Raw genomic sequence first — 24,871 nt, 5'->3', positions numbered from 1 at the left:
TACCGTACAGGAGCCCATCTTTATGTTTAAAAGTTTTTCACTTCACACTGGATTCACACATTTACATGACACTTGAAAAACTGGACTGGACTAAAACGCCCGATAATGCGATTAGAAACTTCTTCTGCATGTACGTATACGCAGTGCAATGCATTGTGTGCATGCTTCACAACAATGGCAACGGTACAGAGCAGCAACCAGCAAGAAAAGTTATTTTATACATTTTTTTTAGAAAGGAAGGCTAAGGCCCAACCCAACCCGAGTCATTTGTATATATTTTCGGCCCGAACCCCGTTGAGAACTCTAATCCAGTTGTTAACTAGGTGACAGAACCACCTAAGTTGAGGAGGAGGCCGCCATGTTTCCATCAACTGTCCGATTTTCTCCGTTGCATGTAAACTGGGACAAGGGCAGAATTCCGATGACATGCCCAACTTGAGCTATAAAGCATAAAGCTTGACTTATGTAAACGTACTGATTGCGACCCCCCCCCCCCCGTGACCCTATGGAAGCGTCATAGCCGATGGATGGATGTTTCTTGTATTATTTGAGGAACGTCTCATCATCAACACACAGATCTGATGTTTTCACTTAGTTTCATCTCATCAGCAGATTAGAGGCTTCAGTGGACATCTCAGTTCTCACTTTGCTTTATCACTGCATCAACATTTCCCTGGCAAATGCACACAAAAATAGGTGGATGGAAACGCACATAGTACAGGCAATTAGGGATGGACAAACATGGATGCAACTCAGTCCTGTGCTTCATGCAGGTTGTCAAAGAATGTGAGCTCTGATTGGTCAGGCTTTAACGTATGGTTTGTCACGTCTCCCGTACAGACGACATTATGTACTCAGATCCCGGCACGAGACAGTTTCACTTTGTCAAGACGGCAAAAAGCCATTTGGCCATATTTGGTTTAGCTCCCACATTACTACTTGAACACACTTGACTTGTTTCCTCTTTCTAAGTTTTGGAGGAAAACTAATAGACTTGTTTGCTCGTTGATCACGCAGTAGCTTGGGATAAGAATTGACTCAAATTTTCTGTTGTGCTTATGGGCTGTAAATTGTGTATTTAAATAGTAGATAATTACATTGATTGAACAATGATCCCCCCCATGTACAAAAGATGGTTTGAAGTTGTAATAAAAAGCGCCATGTGACTCGCAGGCTGGGCTGTAACGTCTGTTGTCAGTTCTCGTGCACAGTGTGTCATATGCTTGTGAAACAGCTCGAAATGTCTCGCTCCTAATGATGCCACTTCTAGCGAGCAAACATTTGGCCTTGGCGTGTAGACTTTTTCCACTCAATTTCAAGCAAAATTGCCGCCATCTGTCTTTGTAATTACAGTTCTCAACAGACTAATGATTTTTATGACTGTTGGAAAGTGATCCACCGTTTCATAAATGCAATTAATGTAACCTCTCCTCACAGATCCTCCACTAAGCATGCTTGCGACTTGTCTCGGCTAAGCCAACATACTCTATATATATATTTTTTTTTCTTGTTTTATGGCCCGAGCTGCTGAACACTCCAAATCTCCACATGTGGGAATCTGAGTGTGATGATGTTTGCTCTGGATGCACACACCCACCCCACTCCATCTCAACAAGAGGAGACATTTCCATGACAAAGGACAATTATTGACTTTCATTGGCTCCGCTTGCTTTGATATCAGCAAGGGGTGTGTCTGCGTGTCTGTGTGTGTGCGTGCTCGAGGGGCGGGACAAGAAGAAACAGGGGGACCTGATGAAAGGAGCCGAGTGGGAAAATGCACCCACTGACCCACGGTGCACTAACAGAAGAGGAGGATCACGGAGGAAAGAAAAGAAATCATTCGTTAAGGTTTTCTTTCTTTCCCTCCCTCCTCCTCTCCGCTCCCGTTTTCTGCATCCTCCTTCACGTTCTTCTTGTTTGTGTTTTCCTCCCCTCTGTCTCTTTCCATCCCACTTCTTAACTCTCTTTCTTTTTATCTGGCCATGCCTGATCCTCCCCCTCTCTCTCTCTCCCTCTCTGCCCTCCTGTCCCTCCTCCTCCTCCCTTCACAGCCATAATTTAAGGGGCTGAAAGGCACGGCGAGCGGAGAAAGAGGAGAGAGCTGAGAAAAAGGGGAGACCCTGCAGATGAGGGCCTTCCTTCATGGACGTGGCACAGATGTGAGGGTGTTTTTGTGAAATGAGTCGGGGAGGGGCGGCGATAGGCTAATTTGCGTGGCATAAAGACGGGGCCCTTTTCATATGCAGAGCGCCACTTTGATGCGCGGCCGATGAAAGCTGGAGGGAGCGCGGAGGAGAGGAGAAGAGAGGGTGACGGAGGGGTCCTTTGTCCCCTGACAAGAAGGCATCTGCTCCACGCTGCCCTCCTCTCCTCCTCTCCTCTGCTGCGCCGAGGCTCCCACAATGGGCCGACCCGGAGAGAAAAGTGTCATCAGAGCACCTTAGAAAACAGAGCATGAAAAAACAGCCGCTTGGTTTGGCCTGCTCAGCGTACGGGTATGCATATCAATACAGAATCCATTTGACGTGAGATCTAAGAGTTCACACACACACACACACACACACACATACATATACATGGACGCACACACGTAGCTGAATGCATGCACAGATGCACACTTAATTGTAAAAACATGCAGACATACTGTAGATGCATTTACATACTACCACAGCTGACAAAACACATCTACACTTTGACAGATTGTCCCCTTTGAGAAACAAATAAACCATGCAATCTTCCTTCTTTCATGGGAATCAAGATCAATGGCTTGGAGGGTGAAAGGTGCTCATGTGTTGGTGTGTGTGTGTGTGTGTGTGTGTGTGTGTGGTGGAGAGATCAGAGGGGAGACCGTACGCTGAGGTGAGTGGCGACGGTTTCTGTGTCTGTATCAGTCTCGCTGTGTGTAGGACCGTCAGCGTGGGCCTCGCTCCTGTGTATGTGTGCGTGTGCACGTATGAATGAATACATGTGTGTCCTTGCGGTGGTGATCATAGGCGGCAGGCTCACCAGGGCCCTCTCACCAAACACAGGCCGATTTCACGCTCGCACAATAGCTAAATCTCTGCAGCAGAGCAGAGAGGGGTTTGGCAGGAAAAGCTCAGACTGCCTCAGATTCTGTAACAGTCGTTCAGTTCAGGCCCACATCACTTACTCTTTTCACCCAGGATGGTTCAATACCAGGATTTTGATGTTCATGGTCCCCAGAAGATAAATCCTCATGGCTGTGCTTGTAGACTGCTACTTTTGAGATTCACTTTTTTCCTATTTTAGTGAAATATACAGTATAAACAAATATCAGAGGGTTATTGGATCAAAAGTTGGATTAAAGTTAACCTCAGGATAAAATCTTAGATCTTGGTCATTTGCCTTTATCCATTTCAGGTTGAAAGTGTTGTTTATGATTTAATACTCATTGGTATTGCGATCAGCCTTAACTTTATCTGTAAAAATCTGCAACAAATCAGGATGTTTTTTAAGCACAAATATGTGAGTATGGCTGAAAATGTTCGGCTGTAATATTGGAGATTGGACAAATCTCCATCCCCTTAATTTCTGATTTGTAATTATTCGTGTTTGCTTTCTCTGAGTGGATCCATAAAACCACTCAGAACCAGCCATTTGAAACTGTTTCTTAATTCAACATGAAGAAAAACTACTAAACTACTCAGGCACACTTCATAAATCATATGCCTGTGTTACGGTTTCAAATTTGGCAAATGTAGATATGAATCATGGTCAGATTTCTCCACATTTCCTTTGCTCTTGCTGAATCAGTGCAACAACAGTGCTGTTCGGGAAGCCAGAGTTCACAACACATCAATAACTGGTGGTCACTGTGTCATTGTAGGTCATCTTTGCCCTGAACCAGACGTTACTACAGCAGGAGTCTCTGCGGGCGGGAAGCCTCCAGGTTCCCTACACCACCGAAGACCTGATCAGGCACTACAACTGTGGAGATCTCAACTCCATCATCTTTAATCACGACACCTCACAGGTCAGTCACCACGACCTCTTGACCTTTTGGAGTGTCTCACTGACACAACCCTTGACCTCTTACCTTCACCTCTGACCCTCTGACTGACCTTTCACCCCACAAACTTACTCCTACACCCCCCATGCCTTCTCTACACTGTTGCCAATTTACTCTTTCACATCTTCTTCATCTCTCCATTCTCCTCCTCATGTTCTTTGTCCTAAAGCAGAAGTAAGTGATATATTTGTGTTAATATAAGTCTTAAATAGTTCTATCTTCCGACAGCAATCACTTACATAGAGTGTTTGGACCGAAACACGGGTCTGTCAGTCCCTCTGCTCTGCTCTGAGCCGAGGAGAAAACTTTTCTCGTATCCTACAGTTTTTATCCAATGAGGAGAGAGAACGGCATGCAGGGCTGTGTGTGCAGCCAAGGGACGCCGTGAATGTGGCGACGTAGGGACGAGGACTGTTATGGTGCGTTCAAGGAAACTCGTAGACTCGTGTTTTTCCGTCCTGTGAAGTTGTATCAGTTCGATCTGGTACGAGTTCACGGGTCGGAAGTTACGAGTGGCCGTTATAGTGACTTTCACAGGTAAAACAGGTCGGAAAAACAGGAGTGGGTTGCCTGGAACGCTACAAAGTCGTAAGTTGTGACTTGAAGCTGTAATTTACGATTTCAAAACCCTGCCTCGAACGCAACATTAGCGAAAACGACCGGATCGCTTACTTCTGCTTTAATTCTCCTTCCTCTCAACACAGATTCATTCTTTAGGCTTTTTCTTTTTGGTCAGAAAAGCAATTTGACAAAAAAAATCAAACCAAATCCAGAACAAGCACAACCTCTTCTTCCTCTTTTCATCTTCACTTTTGTGTCTTAACTGAGCCATCACCTCTTCAAACCCTGTAGGTTCCTAACTTCAACAACGTGACGCTGCCACCCAGCGAGCAGGTGACCGCCCAGGAAATAGACAGCTACTTCCGACAGGAACTCATCTACAAAAGGAATGAGAGGATGGGCAAGAGGGTCAAGGCGCTGCTGGAGGAACACCCCGACAAGAGCTTCTTCTTCGCCTTCGGAGCAGGTCGGTGTTAAAAACTTTAAAGGGATAAAATGGGATAAACTAATGAAGTACAATATTTCTGTGACATCACTTGCACCAAATGTCAGACAAAAACAACATTTACATCTTTATTAGTCCTTGCTCATGTGTCCGTTCATTAAAGTGCGTAATACGATTACTTTTATCCCCACTACAAAACGACTTAAATTCCTCTTTTTGTTGGGAGAACACTTGTGCAAAGGAGATAGAAGGAGTATTAGTGTGAGCAGCTTAACAAACTCATGCGGAGAACGAGAAAACAAAGACGACCGAAGAAACAGATCGGAGGAGTGGTACTCACTGAAAATCCTACTTCTCCTGATCTGGTAGCCAGTACAGCTCCTTTTAGAAAAAGAACAAGAATGCAAAATAGAAATTTAGATATATCTATTATACATTTTTCCATAATTCCCTCTCTTTTTGTTGGACATGACAAAGCATGTCTTCAGGAGAGTTTGAAAAATTGAAAAATTGTTTTAATTTGGAATCACTTGAACATGGGTCCTCACATTAGACTTTCATCAGTGTCGAGGAAGGTGCCATGGCACAGTAGTGAAGCAGCCATTACTCTATTGCAATAAAATGCAGGTTGATGATCTGCAGCTGATCAGCGGCTTCGCTGACAAAAGCACTGATGTAGAGCTGAGAGCCTTTATCAGCTATGGGTCCAAATAAAACAAGAGTTGTGTTGCATCTAAATAAAGGGTTCAATAAAACATCTCTTTATCAGTTCAAGGCAGAGCAGAAACCGACACTTGGCCCGATGGAGCTATTTCATGTAGCTTTAAAAAATGCCATTTTTATACTTCAAATTCCTCTGTAACTGAGCACCGGCCTCATAAGCAGCAGCTGTCTGATAAAAGGCTTGAGTTGAAACAGGGAGGATGGAGAAAACAGATAACAGCAGAGGAGATTCAGTCTACCTGACCGTGGATGACTCTGTGTGTGTGTGTGTGTGCGTGCGTGCATGTGTGTACTCATGCTTCTTGGTCGGGGGTTGTGTATCCAAGGCTGGCCAGTCCCAGTCTTTGTCCTGCTTGAGTCTTGTTGGTTTGTTTGGCCTGGGTTGTTTAATCACAGCTCTGTTCACACCTAATAAAGATGACAAGACACATTGTAATCATTAGTTCAGGAGGCTTTTCAGTTTAGATAAAGTTAGTGAGTACGTTTTTATACCTACATTGTGCAAAAATATTTAACCCATGCTATATTTACCAACTATACGATTCTGTGCTTATACATTCAGATTTTCTTATGAATTCTGCACTGAGTAGTGATAAATAACAGGCCTAGTTTCCCATAATTCACAGCTATGTGTATGTGCGAACATGCAGAGAAGCAATAAATCTTTGAGAAGGCGAAAACAACAATTTTGCTTGAAAAATGTTTTTTTTAATTTGTGGCTGTGTTGTAAATTATATCTTTAAATTGAAAATTAGAAATGAAGAGTTGGAGGGTTAGGCTCACTCTTTTGATGATAAATTTAGATACAAATTCTTCATGTTACACAATAAACTAAAGAAAGTGAGACAGAGGAGCAAAGAAACCAAAAAGGAAGCCGAACCAAAACAAATGTCACAGTTAGTTCCATAAATTACCATCAGATTTACTAAAGAAATGAAAAGGTTTTACAGCTCCAGTAAAATTTCCATTTTACACACTATAAACTTGTACTTCATACAGTATTTATCAGAATATTGGCTTCCAAGCAAACTAAGTGGATTGAGACCATAAAAGCTTTTACAAAGTTTATGATAGTTTCACAGTCAAGAGCAGATAACGTATATCTGTTCCTCCAAAGTTTGATTTTGTTCAGTTTGAATGGCGGAGAGAGAAAGGATCAAATTTCAGTGTCATCAGTTTCACAGTCAGATTTCCCTCATGATGACATCGTCAGAAACATCTTCCTCCAAGGTTTTCTTTGGTCAGTCACAAGCAGAAAAGCAGCTTTGAGCGGAGAGAAAGAGAGAGAGAGAGAGAGAGAGAGAGAGAGAGAGAGAGAGGCCTTCACAGTCTGTTGGTTTCTGAGCTGGCAGGAAACAGCTGAGGAAAAGCAGACACACACACACACACACACACACACACACGTCCTAACAGGGAGTACATTTCACGCCGTGTCCCTAAGGAGGTACCTTTACAAGGGCTTGGTCTAAAAAGGTGTGTGCCTCTGTGAGTGTGCGTGTGTGCGTGCGTGTGTGTGTCAGTGAGTCGGTGTGTGTCAGTGAGTCGGTGAGTGAAAGTGATACGGCCAATCAGCCCAGAAGCACCGGTCTTAGACATACGGAGGGCAGGTTGGGTCGGCATGTACAAGGAAGGGGATGGGGCGCATTAGGGTGCAGTCACACACATACACACACACACACACACACACCAGCCCCCAAGCCATACCTTCAACAGACCTGGTAAAATGTGTCCTTAATTATCCCTGGAGGGGTCAAAGGACACACACAGACGTAGACACACACACTCAGAGACACGCATGCACACACACTACAATGGTGCCCATTATGTCAGCGCAGTCGACTTCCCTGCTACAATTAGCAGTGAGACCGGTCTTATCAGTGAGCATCTCATGTCTCTGTATCAGTACAACACAAGCCTGATGAAACATGGTTATATTGCCTTTATACATTTTGATAATAATTTACTGAAGTGTCACTACAAGGCGACCCAGAACTGGGAAAAAACGTAGGTAGGATACATTTTGATCACTTGAAATTCATCCAGACCTGATGACAAACTACATTCAGAGGAATTGGTGTGTAAGTGTGTTTTCTATAAAGAGCAGTCACATATTTAGCATATTTATCTTCCTGGCTAATCATCCCATTAGCCTGCAGGGCTTGGCCTGTAGATTCCTGACTGACCCATGTGGAAAATAGCTGAGAGGGTTTTCATTTTTGCCTTCCATAAACTTTATTGCCACAACAAGTTAAAAAAAACAGTGTATACCTGATAATGTATCCCCTGTCAGACGGGCTGGGTTTAAACGCTGTTATGCCAAAGACAAGTAAAGATATCAGAAGAGTTCAGCATGAAAGTGTTTGGGCCGTCCTGGTGACTCAGTGTTTATGGATGCTTCATTCATGTTTGTGTATCAGGAGTGGCCAGCTTAATCATCTGAAAAAGTATACATTGCAAGTTTTTATCTGATGAGGTAAACGCTGAAAGCTTCCATTCCATGCCATGTGTTATCTAGGATTTTCAAATGTAATACATTTTGTTTTTGTTAGCTGCTGCAACAAAATGCATCATCAGTGTAGATCTGTAGGTTTGTGACATGTTAACCCCACTGAACTCCACACAGGCTCCAACAATAAGATCATGGGGTATAACACAGGAAACAGTAACTGGATAAATATGCTGGTTTTCTTTGTTATCTATGTTCAATGGGAAAGAAATATTTGTTTTCTCTCTTTTTTTTTTTGAGGTTTTGGAAATTGTTTAAGGAGAGAGCATTAACGGTCGGCAGTCGCACACTGCCAAACCAGAGTTAATGTTTTCTAACCCTAAATGATTTCTCATGTGCTTACAGCATAGGCACGCACACGCACGCACACACACGCACACGCACACACACGCCCTCGGCAATGCACTCTTTCTCTCTTTGTCTTTCTTTTATCTGCACTTTCTGTGTCATTAGATCAATAGATGTAAGGACAAAAAAAGAAGAAGAAGAATCTTTGTCTACCTATTTGTTTTCAAAAAGATGTGTGAAAATACAAGTATTGAAGTTATACATAAATAACAAATTCATTTTTCTTTGAAACAGTGCTAATTAGTATGGCTCTTTATATCCTGTAATCAGGATGACTGAGAGTCTTAACAGAAATTTATCACAGCTCTTAAGATCGATGTTGCCAAGAACATGAGAGCTTTCGCCAGAGCAGGGAAACATTTCAATATAATCTTATGATTATCATGCCATAAAAAGAGTTATAGACACCCTATTACTACTGTCCCACTAAAGCCTAAAGTACTGACTCTGGTTGTGTCCGAACTGAGCAGAACGGGGCCTGTGACCAATTTTTTTTAGCCCCTGCCGTCTGTCCTGGGCGGTGGTCGGGGAGGCAACAGTCAGACAAACAGTAGCGGCCACTGGTCAGCAACGTTCAGCCCAGAGGAACACACACGTCGCTCTCTAACTGACCACATTAGTGGCTTCATTACACACAACAGAGTGGATCCAGACACAAACAGGAGAAAGAGATGATAAGGGCTGCCTACAGCTGTGTCACATTTACGTAGCACACCCATGATGACCACCCACTGATTTGTTTGATATCGTGGGGCTATTGTGAGATGATTTATGGACTATGAAAAAAACTTGTGGAACACAAAGTTTGTTATCACTCTATCATATCATCTTATTATTGCAAAATGCTGAATAGCTCCCAGCCTCTAAATCAAAACAAAAGGGTCAGTAGGGTAACAGAGCAACCTCTAAACCTTTCCTGACGTTACAATGCAAGTGGTTGTGAACAAGAAGGCCCTGAACGTAACTCCAAGCCTGGCTTTGTTGCTGAAGAAGCATTTCTGGCAGGTAAAATTTGCCAGTTATTACACTATTTCAGGAAGCGTTTGACTCAGACAAGCCTCTTTTCTATCCACGACGGTAGAAATGTGCAGATTTTTCCACTTTTCCCGCTACACAACTTGAACCCCTTCCCTGTCTTACCCCGCTTTGAGTATTAGGGTATTGTCATGCCTCACTATACTTTACAGCGCTGTAAGTAAATACCTCCTCGAAATTTGTCTTCTCCCCCCATCTGTTTGTCTGAAATACCACGGCCATCACTCAGCGTAAATGATGATGTTGAAAAAGCGCCATGTGTTCAGACAGGCATATGGAAGCTGTTATTGCTCTGCGCCATAGGTACAGCAACCCAACCCATGTATACAATCTGAACCCATGTTCCCTTTATAATCTCTGTCATACCCTGGCACTCTTGACTTTAATAAAATGATGTGTTTACATATCGCTGAAGGCTGAGGGCTCCGTTTCTGCTGGCTCCTACAAATTCTTTTCTTTTTTCTTTTTTTTCCCATGCTGAACTTGAATGCATCCATGTTTCAGTCTTATCCCCAAGCTGCTTAGCACATCATGATTCCCCTCAAACTTCGCTCCATAACCACAAATTTAAATATTTGCGGCTGTGTAATTGCCAGTGTGGTTGACAGGCTCTAACGGTTACTGTACTTTGAAATGTTTGACTCTTTTCACAGACAATTAAGGTTCGCCTTTGGATCTTTTAGCTATTTAGGTTGGTAGGGCCGCGCTAAAGTGAATACCCCTCGGTTAGTGAGCTGTGATGTGCGGTGGGTAGGCTGTAATAAATGGATGGCTTGGCCCCATGAGCTGCGGCTCATGACAGAGGTTGACATGAACTCATAACTCACGCAGAGCACCTTGACTTGTCAGTGTGTGGGTAGCTCTCGGTACTGGAGCAAGGAAATAGTCACTTAATACACTGTACTTACTGAGTCCACTGCAGTTTAGGAGTCAGCACTGTGCAATGACAGAGCCAAATTTATGATAGTAAATACTGAATTAGACTGAATTTGCGTTAAAGGTGGTTTATTTGAACTACGTTCTGGAGCTGAGCAGGACACAAACTGGATTGAGCTGTGCATTGCTTACAATTATCAATGAAATATTCAATTAGCACAAAATTTAAAATGAATACGATAAATGTAATTTTGCAAGCAATGGCAAACAGTGTCAAGTGTCGGGTCAAATAGCTGCAATCCCATGCAGCCAAACCTGCAGAACTTTATGTTGAATTCTCAAAGTTTCCAGGTCTCGAAGAGACTAAATAGGCTGTGTGTGTTGAGAAGTGTCTACAATGATGCACAATATTCCCATTGGTGTTAACATCAAAAAAGATGGAGTCTGTTCCTCTGTGTAAATGTCATAGCTTCAGTAAAGAACTGTAACCAACTGCTGCAGAATATGACACTGTCAGACAGTGTTGGATGAGCTCATTTTAATCTTATTTAACAGGGAGTCTCAAGAAAATTCATAGATGCCTCTCTAAAGCCTTGTGCATACAGTATAAACTAAGATTTAACTACCCCAGTGTGTGTAATATTTTAGGTTCAGTTGAAGCTGATTGACTGGATATTCCTTTTCAAACTCTTGTTCTAAATCCCCAAGCCAAATCTTATGCGTACCTGGACCAAATCCCTCCAGTGTGATTTCATGCTGTGCTCTACATCACTGCGGTCGTGGCCCTGCTTCACTTCTTTTTTTTTTTTTCTGGTGGTGTGAAAGTCAAAAATGTGGTGCTTTTTCACAGCACCTCACCTTCATAAACAGCCAGTTTACAACTGTTTGGGGCAGCCGCTGACATAAGTACACACATGTCACACAGCGCCATTAAAATCCAGACCAGACCTACCACACACTTGGTAGGGAAGCGGGCAGGCAGGGGCCAACCGTCTGCCAAACCTGGATTAAGTCCCGGATTTAAGTTTGAATGACACCTTTATGCTATAACTTTTTATTTTAAGTTTTTTTTTTCCAATTTGTAAAGTTACATCATGTAAGAATAATTTTTAGTAACATGTTTTTGGTTTAGGGGGTGTCATTTTCCCTTTATCCACCAACTCATTTTCAGACTTTTTTTTCGAAGGTATAACCCATAATCCTTTGGTACTGATTGGTTCGGTGACACCTGTGGTTCCTGGTGGTAACAGCAAACGCAGTTTCCTATACAGCTTTGTGAGAAACACACTAGTAGAGCAACTGCTGTTTCAGTGTCAACTCAAATGTTAGCTTTTTTGTGTTACAATAAAAGCCCTGTATACCACTAGTTAAATGCGTACATTGTCCAAGTAGAAAAATGCTACGTTTACATGATGTAACTGCAGAGTGAATGTTTTTTCTTTTTCTTTTTACATGCATGCATCATTTACCATGATTCTCTGATGCACACAAGTTGAACTGGTGTAACTTCAGAAGTGGTACATGAAATTTCATCTTGATTACATGAATCAAACAGCAAAGTTATCATGTTTAAGTGAAATGATAACCACGGTGAATTGGCTGCATTTGGTGTCTTATCAGTGACTCTCAGTTTTTCATCTCCACTTTTGTTTATTATGCTTTAATGGCCAGCGTTGGTCACTGGACAATGTCGCTGTCAGAGTTTGCCAATCCATCTGCGTGGGGCTTCCTCTTGATCTTCTTCCTCCTCAGACTCCTTCTGTAATCATAGTTACATATTTATGGCCTTAAATTCAAACCAGATAAACATGAAAAACATTTAACCGGTCAGATGTTAAGATGTCAGGAGCATCTGTGATGTATCCCGGGTACATCTCTGCCTCTTCTTAAATGGGAGGATAAACCTGTCAGCCACTTTGGATAACTAACTGGCTGTTGAGTGAAATGCACCTAAACATATACATTTTGTTGCACTCATCAGGTCAGAGGCCTAAGTCTCTGTGCTCCAAAGACATAGCTCATATAGGCCACACTTCGCTCTCAGTCATAGCAGTGAACGCCTGTCACAACAGCTTGTTGTGATTTATTGAGAGAGTTGAACTTCTCACCCCTGATCCCATTCAGACCCAGCATTACTTCCTTATGCACCTGGAACCGGCTCTTTACATGCCTGCCCAGGGGCTAAACTTTCATTTGGACCAGAAATACCTCACTCCTATATGAAAGGGGAAAGGGAAAAGAAAATTATATCTTTAGCTAGTGAGCAGCAGTGCATCTATTGATGATTCTGAGTGGGAATTGTTATGAAGGAGCTGTCCCTTTTCATTTTGAGGCTAAAACATGAAGGAGAACACGCTGCCTACAGGGGATGAAGATATGAAAAGACAGAGGAAAACATGACTTGTGTGATTTGTGGCTTCCACTCTCTCCTTCTCTCTCTCTAACTGTGGGGTTATTGAATACTTTTTTGTTTAGCTAAAGCAGATATTTTTCTGGTTCGCTGTATGAAAGAAAGAGCCTGTGTTGCTGGCCATGTATACCATCACATTCTCCAATGCCACAGGGCACTAGTTTGAGTTTTTATACTCAAATTAGCTTTATTATATTTATACATTCATGACTTGTGATGTAGTTGGCATTATGGTTGGACAGTACAAGAGTTTTTTCTTTCAAGTCAGGGTTTCTGGGTCAATGTCTAAACATATATGGATTTTATTTGTAACTGCAACTTCCTATTTCACTTTAATACATTGTTTTTATGTGGATATGCAGCAAATATTTACAATCTTATATGGTCTTTTTTGATGATGCCATTGTTCATAGTTATGGTTTTGGTTGTTTTATAAGGGTTGGGTTTAGAATCTTGGAAATAATTACTGAACTGAGTCTCCTGCAAATGACAGAAAAAGAAAGCATCGTTAAAACTATTCTCTTACAACTGATGTAGTGGTGATAACAAAAATATCTGGATTCAACACAGACAGGCTCAGTTTTAATTAACTTGTGCTGAAATTACTGCAGTAGGTTTGGTAACTTCTGTTTTGCGTCACTGAAAGTCTGGAGCAAATGAGAGATTGTAATCAGAAAAACATGATTTTCTGTTTTTGTTGAGGTTGTTTCAGATTTTGTTGTTAGTGCAGATGTAAAATTTGGCCTTTGTTTTGTCACGATGCAGATGTATTTGCAGGGGAAGCAGGAGAAAAGCAAGCCCGTGGTTCTATCCGCAACAGACCCTGGTTAACAAGTTAATGAGGTTCGGGGGAAAGAATGATTACGACTGAAACGGGATTAACACAAGGGTAATTGAGACAAAAATAGGGTTGTAGTAACAAAAACTTGAGGGAAAAAGGAGACAAAAAGGGAAAAAAAAGATCTTGACAGTGACATAGCTAGTGATAGCATGAGATAAGACAGCCAAAAACAGAGCCTGTAAGAATGTACAGGCCTCTACCCTGTGGATCTGCTCTTAGTTACAATCTAGAGCTGAATTGCAGATAAAATGCAGGCCCCATTGGACATCTAGTGGATCCCTTGCAGATTACTCAAACTAAATAGGCACAAAATTGCACTCTGCGCCACATGTTTTAGATGGAAGCTCTGTTAGAAAACATCTGAGAAAAAGTATGATGTGGAATGCTTTTTTAAAAAGTGAGCAGGCGTCTGACTTCCCTTCGGTATCCTTTTTCTGAACTGAGACAGCTGAAAGGCTGAGCAGAGACTCGCAGCAGGAAGCTGGGTTTTCAGGAGTATGTGTGTTTTTGTGAGGAAGCGGCCTTGAGTAGTATGCAAACTGCAGAAATCCACTTTGGAAGGTATGGATGAACAAACGCACACAAAACAAATCAAAACAACACTAAAAGAAACAGGCTCACAGTTTCAGGACCTCTGGTATAGTTGTATAGGCTATAATGGTTGGTTGTGTTGTGTTGTATTGTTTGATGGAGGCAATCACAGTTTTCTGCTTCATTTCAGTTTGTACCTTTAAATACTTTGAAATAAGCTTTGTGAAGTCTCTTCTGTACAGTAATGGTTTTACTTGAGTTAATTTAGTTCCATTCAAAGTGACCAAACACATTAGCTTCCCCTTGAAGCTTTGACTGGTTGCAACGCTTATGTGTGATACGGCCATCTTTACCAAAAGTTCTGAATGTTTTATTTTATTGGCCTGAAGATGAAAAACTATACTAAAACAGATGGAAAAAATGAGAAAAAACACCCTTTTTATCACTGTAACAAGCTGTTTCTGCTTTCCTTACCCTCTTCAAATGAGCTATTTGCAAGTTTTGGTATTGCTATAGCTTACTTTAACATTGTAGCTGTTTACTCACCAGTTGAGAAACACTGACAGTTTATCATCGACTTTTGTTCCATTATTCACCAACAGAAGTCTTTATCACTGGAAATAAATGCCGGCTTTTCTACTACTGAAGTTAGCGCGCTAACCAGCTAGCACAGTCCCATCTCATTAGCGGCTCATTGTACGTAGCTTCCAGTCTGCAGAGAAAATATTTAAATAGCCCCCATTAACATCTCATATGTCTCCTGCAACCTCATGACCCACTCTTGTTGTGATAAATAGCCATATCACTGTAGTAGAACAACACAATAAACCAGACCCAGAGGAAAGGATGATGGTAATAAAAGGAAAAAGGAATAAGAATGATGACTGGTAGAATTCACAATAATAACAACCTATTCAATTTCAATAGAACTTTTTATGCAATCAAACAAACTGTGGGAGAAAAACACTTCTCTTCTGCCTGCCTATGTATATTGATTCTTTCAGCATCAATATATTACACACAGAAATAAAAAGAAAAATGTGAAGACAGTGGATTAGTGATCAAAGCCAGCCAGACATTCAAACACTCAGTAGACACATCTGAACTGGATCTGACTGACTGACTGACTGGTCATGCTGGCTCTTTTATGGTTTACATAAAAAAGCCTTTTCAGCCAACCTGAGGTCAGGTGGGCAGGTATCCCTCTACCTCTCTTGAACTGCTTATAAAATCTCCTTTCACTTGCTTTTATAGTAAGAATATCCTCTGAGACCGGGTTAGAAGTAAAATGAGACATTCAGTGGCAGGGACATTCAGAGCTGGCAGCGCTCCGGTTTATTTTGTCAGAACTGCTCACTTTTACAGAATTTTCTAACTTTGATCACTCTTTCATAACGACCACAGTGAATGAGCTGGTGTGTGTTCAAGCGCCATAATTTCTTGGCAGAGGGAGCAAAACTGAGCGCTGTGCTGCGAGTGTAGAGACTATTGCAGCCTGACAGATGTAATCCCTAACACGGCTCCAAAGTGCTGTGTGCCACCACAAATTTTGAGTGAGGGTTTATTTAAAAAACAACCTCACACCACAGGCCTCTTACGTGCTCTGTTTCACATTTATTCTCAGCATAAATTCAAAGCTGAAGCTGCTCAGCACGATCTCTAGAAACCTCAAGGAGACTCTTTAGCAGTTTCCACACTAATGATAAACACGGTGAAACATAATTCATATCTTTAAAAAAAAAGAGCCAGAGCAGCACAGTCATTAAAATGAAAGCATGTGTAATGATCCTTCTTTTTAATTTGTACACATGCAAATAAAACTGCAGTAAATTGTGCTTTTTACTCACAATTTTCCTCCTCATGTTTGCTTTGTAAGCCAAACACATCACCTCTCCCATCATCCCCGTCCCATTCCCACTAATACCATTCGGAATAAATTTTAATATATGCTTTTTAAGAGAACATTATTCTTAAACATGTGCCTGGTGCTGCGACATTGATCCTAAAAAACCTTGAGATACTCTAAGACGTTAAATAAGCGACACACAGCAAGGTGTGAAAATTACAGATGGGGTGGAAGTGAAGTAAGCCATGACTCACACTGTTTTTTTTTCTGAAGGCTTCTGATGTAGGGAGCTTCTCACCTCTCGTTCACAGTCTTTTGCTTACATCCCTGCAGAGATTTGCATTTCATAGACTCACTTGTCTTGGTTTAACTTTAGATAAAGACATTCACAGATATAAAAAAGGTTGGAATGAAAAACGATGAGATACTGCTTCAAGCAGCCATGATTCAACTCCTGTTTTGTGTAACAGACTTTACATGGGCACCATGTCAATGCAGGCTCAGCACAGAAGTCTTTGGGCCGTACAGGATGCTCTTATCCTCAGCTATCACAGTCTGGCATCTGACAACTTAACATTCCTGTGTTGTTTTGCATGCCTTATCCCTTTGTCTCTATTCCTGTTTTTCTTTCCATGTTGAATTTGCATCTGCTTGTCTTTGCTTCTCTTTTCTCCCCTCCGTCCGTCTCTTCCCCAGCAGCCTGTGTCTGTTTATGAAATGGTGATTGGTATCAATTTTACAATAAAGGGACAACGTCTTGAATCCAGCCCGTGTTTGAACTATTTGGGAGAGAAATAGAAAGAGAAATGTTTTGGTGCCGGTTGAGATGTTAGCATTCTTTGGCTTGACTTAAGAAAGGCCCGTTTCGTGGAAACGGAGGTGTCTTCGTGCTTTCGGCTTGTTGTTTTGTGTCTTTCAAATTCACGCAGCCACATCACAGCTGTCTTTTATCACAGCTTTCTACTATCACTGGTATCATACTGAACATGAAAATCAGATCCTGGAGGGAATTCTAATGGAAAAAGTGTCGTAGAGTTCAAGTTCATCTCCACTGTTAGAGCCATTTTTAAACTTTGGGAGATGAAATTTTTCTTTTATTGCTTGAAATCGCATCATACATCTGTATTCATCACATGGATTCCAAAAACATCTGTCGTGTCTCCTTGTATCTCAAATGCCTGAACAAAAAATAAATTGACGTAGCATCATTAGCATGTGATTACTGGAAATGATTCTCATGCAGCTTCTAGTGTATTGTTGCAAGGCAAACGTAGATTTGAAACCTTCACGGACTGTGTCATAGTTTTGAAGGAACTTGTGACATCACCTTCAGAAACTAGGCCCATACAGTAGGCCATTAATGACTGAGCAGTAGAAGCACTAAAACAACATGTGGAGGTTTAGTTTGGCTCAGTCTGTGCCTTAACCCTTAGACTGGACCCCTCTGGTTCTACACCAATATACATATACAAACATTTATACATATATCTTTACAGTACGCACAGGAGTAGGGCTAAATTATATCTAGTTTTGTTTTGAAAGTCTACCGTTTCTTTTTACGAGGAACAGGACAGAGGAGGGAGAACTGGGAGATGCAACAGATCTGAGCTAAAGCTTGATGTGCTGTAGGTGTTGGTTGGAACCAATGACAGTAGACATTACTTTTTTTTGCTTATGTGCAGACTGTTTTAACCAAATACATCTTGGTTTTGGCAACCCACGTCCCAGCCTATACCGTTATATTAAGAGTATCCTTATCCTGCAGGGACGCGGGATCAAATTGACAACATATATTCGCAAGTAACATCATACTAAATTGATTCCAGGCAAAAACATTCATTTTTGAAAGTATTTTTTCCATGGCCCATCCAGCGGTAAAGAACCTTGGTGCCTGCTAGGATGAATATTATATTAACATTAAGAGACTCTTAGGTCTCGACACCACAAGTTGGCAGCATTACGCGAAGTATGAAAGTTTCACTTAAAAAAAATACACTGCTGCTTTCTAGTAATTGAATTGCGGTTAAGATCACTTTATATAAACACTCATTGCTTCTCTGATGAATTCCCATCTTGTCGCCTTCTTACGTTTTTAGCCATGCAGGATTGCAGTGTCGTTCTATTGGACTTTAGATGGATTGCCATGAAATTTGGTACAGTTATCCATGGTGCCAATTTTGAGTGGTAATGAACTTTGGTAATCCTTTGACTTTTCCACTAGTGCTGTTAAGTTGAGATCTTTGGTTTGGAGTGAAATGTATTGAAGCCAATGGATGGATTTACATGAAATTTGGAACATCCATCAAGACAAAATGCTAATTTAGCAAAAAAAAAAAAAAAAAATAGCAGCATTTATCTGCAAGCAGTGACGTCCTTACAGGATGCGTGGTCGTAGTCTTGTTTGTCTGCAAGAAAGAAAATCTATTGGACTCCAGCCTGCTTTTCCTCCGGAATGAAACAAGCCACAAAGATGGTGTCCAAAAATGTAGTCTGCTATATACATTTTAGTTCATCCTACCTAAAATCATTAAATAATAATCAAATAAAGACTGACAGACTCTGTAAAATGCTACCACATATAATTATTCTCAACTAGCTTGACAACATTTAATCAGATTGTCTCTGTGTGGAGACGATTGCCAACACTGTCCAGTTCTTTTCAAACAAATTACACACGACTGATAATATATTAGGTTTAAATCTAATACTGGGAGGAATTGAGTGTCTGTCAAAGACATAAAACAGCATGATTCAACCATGGATAAGAAGAAGTGCGATGTAAGCAGAGCCTGCATTTCCAGACACTTGATATGTGTGTTAATATAGAGCTGGCATTGTTTGAAAAACACCAGGGTGACTGTATGATCTTTATGCCAGTGGATAACCAATAATTTTCCTGTTATTTGTCTGTGACATGACTGACATGTTTATGGATGGCTGCGTCTCCTTTACACTTGAAGACACTGAGGTTTTGCCTGACTGTTAGCAGCTCGCTGAGCCAAAACAGTGATTTTTCCAGTAAAATCTTTGGCTGGTTGGTACTTCCGACGCCCTAGAAATGTCAGAAACTAAAAGTCTGTGTTATTATTTAGTTCTGACAATAGCATATAGTTTGAACAGCAGACTCTCTCTCTCTTTTTTTAAAAGCTCTTTCCTGTCTGTGTGCACTGTAATGTATGCACCACTGATATTCCTAAAACCACTGTATTGTCAAACTATAAGAATGACGAACCAAAAGGTGCATTCAAGCCAGTCATCACTGACATCAACAAGCCAAAAGATTCAGGAGACAGCACCAGACACCTCCTTGTCATCTCTTTCAGTGAAAGGCTTCATTTGGTGCTCAGTGGTAGTGATAATGGGTTGCTGGGGCGAGCTCACTGTGGCAGGGAGCATGTGTACATAAACAGCTAGAAAAGGCTATATGAGGCAGCGTGGCCTCGGTGCTGCCTGTAGGGTTTGTTTATCCAACATGCCGTAATGTTATGAGAACTGCAGCTCGGGCCCTGGTTACAAGTTGTAATGTAAATATTGATGTATATGGAAAAGGAACGTTATTTAAGGCTTACCATATGTTCTAATAATTTGAGCTGCTGATTGTGGAGCCTGGATGTCTTTTTAAGGACGAATACTGCTGGGGTTCTCATCTTGGGATCCTCTTGTCTGAGCGCAGGTGTGCAGAGAGGTTTTGTGCAAGTCAAGGCAAATCTGTTTTAGGAAAGATATAAGTATGATTCATTTTCTCTGTAATTTACAACTCCACTTTTCCCAACCTGTCTCTCACATTCAATACTTATATTGTCAAACTGAAAGAATAAATAAGAAGGGATGTGTAATTTTCTAGTTAAAGAAAACATTTGGGGGGAACAAAGCAAGAAGCATTAATAACAGACCAATATACAAAAGTAACATCTTTGGATTTCAAAGGAAGGAATTAAGAAGTGCTGACACATCTGAATTAAAAATCATCAAAATTACATTAGCAAATATTTCTATGGGGAAATGCATCAAGATTACGTAATCTTTGGCATAACAAGTGAATATCTGAGGTAAATACACAGTTTCTGCAAAAACGCACTTTGTTGACATTATGATACCCACTCCTCTACTGGTCCTGAGAGCTCAACGCACCGCAGCTTAAGCAAACACAAATACTCAAAGAGCTGCAGATCAGAAAACATCATCATCATCATAATCGTCATCAACTTTTTATGTTTGCTTATGTTAAGTTTTTGCATTTAACATACATTGATTCATAAGCAATAATAATGGTTTCGTTTTAATGTTAACTTGAAAGACTTGGTTAAAGTGTGGGGAAAGGTTGTGGTCATGACTAAGTACTGGAAAACGTCAACTTTGACTTAAAGCACGGAATTTTGACTTTTTCAGTTTTAACAAAGTGCCACAGCCTTTTCCAAACATTATGTGAATACCCATTTCAGGTTTAAAAGCTTACCATGCACCATGCTCCTTTACTTCATATGTAAAACATTCCACTTCCTTGAATGGAAAAAATCATCTCAACTGAATATAATCAAGCCAGAAATTATGTTTTGACCAAAATATATTTGACCAAGCAAATAAATTCATATATGTATTTTCTAGACAAGGTTAGACACCATTGTGAACAGTTACGGAAGTTTCCACATCATAGAAATGTTCGGTAACCATACAGAAACTTTGTACATTTCTATAACCATGACATGAGCTAATCTGTGACCCTCCAACCCCACAAAGTCCCACGTCTGGATGTAGCTGCATGTAGAGAGAGGGCTGTGAATGAGAGCTTTCACTTCTGTCTCTGGTCTTTATCTCTGCCATCTCCCCTCTCCCAGTGCTGCTGGACAGACATACAGTGAGCATATTGTGCATTGGTGTGCACATTTTTGGCCCATTTCATAGATTTAAAATGTATGAAATTGGCCTAAATAAATAATCGGTGGAAATACATGTCAGATGTCACAGGTGTCACTCCAGAAGTGTGCTTCTTAAACTGTGGGTGGGGTTCGAACACTGGGGCCGCAGCCTAAACAAATGTGAATGTTGCAGAAAACCCACTGCCACGCTGAGGTGACGCAGCCTTAAAGCCTTAAAGTGAGAACAAAAACTGTAATATCCAGAGCAGCAAAACAATTAAAATGAACTTGTTCTCATTATTTCCAACAGTTTAGAGAGTTTTCATTTTGATTTGCCGTGAGACAGACAATAACCAGAAAAAACTGATTGTGATTCTGTGAGTCAACATGTTTAAAAAAGCCATGCAATGGGAACATCTGTGAAACCAGTGTGGCAGAACCAAACTTAATACAGTGCAGGGGAACGCCATAATGCTCATGTGTCAGCTCCACAACTTCAGCATTTTTTTTTTTTTTTTTTACAGTTATCATGTGTGCTTTGTTTTGAAGAAAATATGGAACTGTTCAAGTAGAAAAGTAAATGTGGAAGTAATTTAACAGTGTAGTGAGTCACTTGTGTGAGTCCTGGCTCTGAAAAATGGCCAGTGTTATCCCGGGGGATTACATTAGAGCCACAAGGGGGGGCGTTGGGACACACAAATAAAGCGCAACTCATTTGAAATTAACAAATTCTATTACTCTTACAATTGATTTTCTGTAGCTGCATGTGTTGTGCACTCTGGTCTTTTTCCCCTCCTATCTGACACAAACTAAGAGTAATGCATTGCTTATTTAGTACCAGTCATTAACACAGAGAGGCAGTTGTCACAAATAATCTGGCACGCGGTATTTAAGCCTCGCTGTTACGTCAGTTGCCAAAGACTACATCATACATGAGGCCCAGTCTCGGGGACATGCAGACCTTCTGAAACATCACTTTCTGTCCATATGCATTTTCCCAGGGCACCAGTCATTTTGAATCAGAGGTGGCTGAATTTTGTTTTGTTACGGCAGGTTTGTCTTTAATTTCTTCCCAGTGTGAAACACTCTTTTATTTCTAAAGTGGAACGTTGATCGTAAAATGCTGCTCATTCATATCTTTTCCTTTAATTCATTATTCTTTGTAAATAATCACATTTCAATTACATAATAATCAAAAAAATTAAAGCCTGAAAAGAAAACTCTTTGAAATGTGCCTCAAGATTAGAATATATTTTTTTAGTCATTAAAACATTAACACTACATTTATTCAACTGAAAAACACACACACAAAAAAAAGAAAAAACATCGAGTTGAGAAATAATAAAATTGATGGTTTACCTCCTATTTGAATTAGTAAATATATACGTAGTTGTGTGTGTGTGTGTGTGTGAGAGTGTGTGCGTGACAGCATGTGTAGCTGTGTGTCCCTTTGAAGTTTCTAAGTCCGCCCACCCCTCTGTGGCCCTGCATTGTGCTGAACAGCTCCATTTGTCCCACCTTAATCCCCTGACGTAAACTCACATAAATCACGCTGAGTTGTTTCTAAACGTGAGCAGGCTGGAAAGCTCTGTCTCTGTCTCTCTGCCTCGCTCTCCTTTCCAACCCCCATGGAGAGTGTAAGGGCTTGCTGGCTGCTCGTTCAGCTGACCACCTGTATTGATAATGGTGGAGTGCTTGGAATAAAAGTAAAGGCTCTTGCACGGTAAATTAAGTAAAAGCACCCAAACTCCAAGAAAAGGGAACACACATTTTTCCAAGCTTGATATTTGTGCGACATTGTTCCTCTCTGAGTGGCTAAGCAGATGAAATTCACTTGAGTTTGCCAAGGATATTAATTTAGTGTAATGTTGACATTGCTCTCTGCAGTAACTTCCCCTTGGTATTTTTCCATGCCAGGTACTTACAGGGACATTGTTTTAGCCAACACTTATTAGTTCTAGAGACGGGGTAGCATCATGGTACCCATAGTGCATGTAGGCCAACCTCTCTCTATCGGTGGCTCTGGGCCAGATTAAAGTGCCGGGGCTCATTGTTTACACAGCTCCGTGGTGCCACGGCTGAGCAGACCCAAACAATGGTGCCCTGCTCCTCTTTGTCAGAGTGAGGGGAAGAATGGAGACCTCTTGACATGGCAACCTGAAGCCTCAATGCCCCCACTTCACCTAGCTGAGAGGGTCAGAGCTAGAAAGAGGGGGGAAGTCAGAGATAAGGATGAGGGAGAATGGACGGATGAAAATGGAAGGGGAGGAAAAGAGGGACAATACGGCAGGGGGAAGTGAATTAAGATATAAAAGAGAGGAAAGTAGGAAAGAAAAGATGTCACAGATGATGACGTCCATGCGTCTAGATTGTTCTGTCAACTTAAAGAATTAGACTTTTGGGGAAATAACTTTATTTGCTTTCTTGCCAAGACTTATACAGGAAGATAGAAACAACTCTCATGCCGAATACAGATCTTAAAGGGGATTTGCTTGCTTTTAGCATAGAAATAGCCTGGCTTTGACCAAAACCACACTTTCAAACAAATATTAACTTGATTTATAAAGTTTGCTGAAAATGTAGAAAGAAAAAGACAATGTATGGTTCCACAGAGAGTCATAGACAGTGATGGACAGCCAGCCAGCCTTATGCTAAGCTAGGCTAACCATACAGAACTGTGGTCTCTTATGATATGGCAGGGTTGCCAACTTTTGGTCCTGGGCTGGAGTGAGATTCTGTTGGCGGGGGGGGGGGGGTTTGGGGGGGGCGCTGTCTATAATAATAATAATAGTTATGTTTATTGTAGTTTTTCTCTCTGCCTCTCTCTCTTACACACACACACACACACACACACACACACACACACACATTATACCTGCAAACTGAGTAGGCTAGAGGTGTTAATAGGTGACAAAAAATATCCCTCTAGGGGGGTCTGGGGGCACCCCCCCAGGAAAAAAATGTGATTTTAACATGTATTTGAAGCAATCTGGTGTACTCTGAGAAGAAAATAAAGGGAAAACACAACATTTGCTTCAGATAAGAGGGAAAAAAGCAGATCTGTGGTTCCTATCATTGTATGGCTGGAGTGTATGAAACTGGTCTAGTGGGGAGCTGTGGCTTTTGGCCTGGACCAGCCTATTGAGCCTATTAATATATGAAAGGACAGAACAGACATGTCCTGTTCAGTCTTCTACTACAGCCTGATGATACAAGTCAGGTCCTGAAATGTGTGTTTCTCTTCTGTAATAAACATTATAATAAACACCCATTCAGAGTTTGCAGGTATGGCCCACGTGCATGCATGCGCAGTTGCGCACACACGTACACACAGACGTACACACACACACACACACACACACACACACACCTGTTGCTGCGCTGTCTCTCTCTCCTCTGCTCTCTGGACTGAGCTGCCTGGCTGTACTTTTGTTCTACCAAGTCTGTATCTTGATTTTATAGTTTTCAACGGACTGGCCCAACCAGCCCGACCGCAGGCGTCAGTTCGAGCCGCGTTCAGGCCGAAAACAACTCGGTCAGGTCAGGTTGTGTCTCGGGCTTCGCTCTCTCCCTCTTTTTTTTGGCCATCGGATTCGGACCAAGTCGGGTCCAGGCTTCAACACCGTGCCGCTGTTGGTGGAGGGGTGGGGGGTCGCGAATCGACAGCTCCCCGTCCTACTGTGCTGTGATCACAGGCTTGAGCAGCCGTCCAATCGACACGCGGATAAGCATCACGCACACCAATCAGAGAGCCTATGAGTGCCAAAGCTTGCTTTAATTTTTTTTTTTTTTTTGCCGAATCGCTTGATTTTGGCGTGAGAATTGTTTGAGTGGCGTGAGAGCGTGAGACAGGACCTAAAAGC

At 41.5% G+C, this 24,871-nt stretch overlaps 1 protein-coding gene across 1 annotated transcript in view; it reads left to right on the top strand.

Annotated features, from left to right (window-relative positions):
- trabd2a (TraB domain containing 2A) overlaps positions 1 to 24,871 on the top strand; it is a 59,010-nt gene that overhangs the window by 25,730 nt on the left and 8,409 nt on the right. Inside the window, exons 3-4 of the mRNA XM_085793643.1 lie at positions 3,848 to 3,994; positions 4,883 to 5,057. Coding sequence (XP_085649769.1) covers positions 3,848 to 3,994; positions 4,883 to 5,057 — 322 coding nt within the window. The remainder of the gene's footprint in view (positions 1 to 3,847; positions 3,995 to 4,882; positions 5,058 to 24,871) is intronic.

This window comes from Trachurus japonicus, chromosome 12 (genome assembly GCF_045865225.1).
Source record: "Trachurus japonicus isolate A0001 chromosome 12, Traja_1.0".
Taxonomy (NCBI): Eukaryota; Metazoa; Chordata; class Actinopteri; order Carangiformes; family Carangidae; genus Trachurus; species Trachurus japonicus.
Note: the sequence above shows the minus strand (reverse complement) of the source record. Positions and strands in the feature narration are given on the sequence as shown.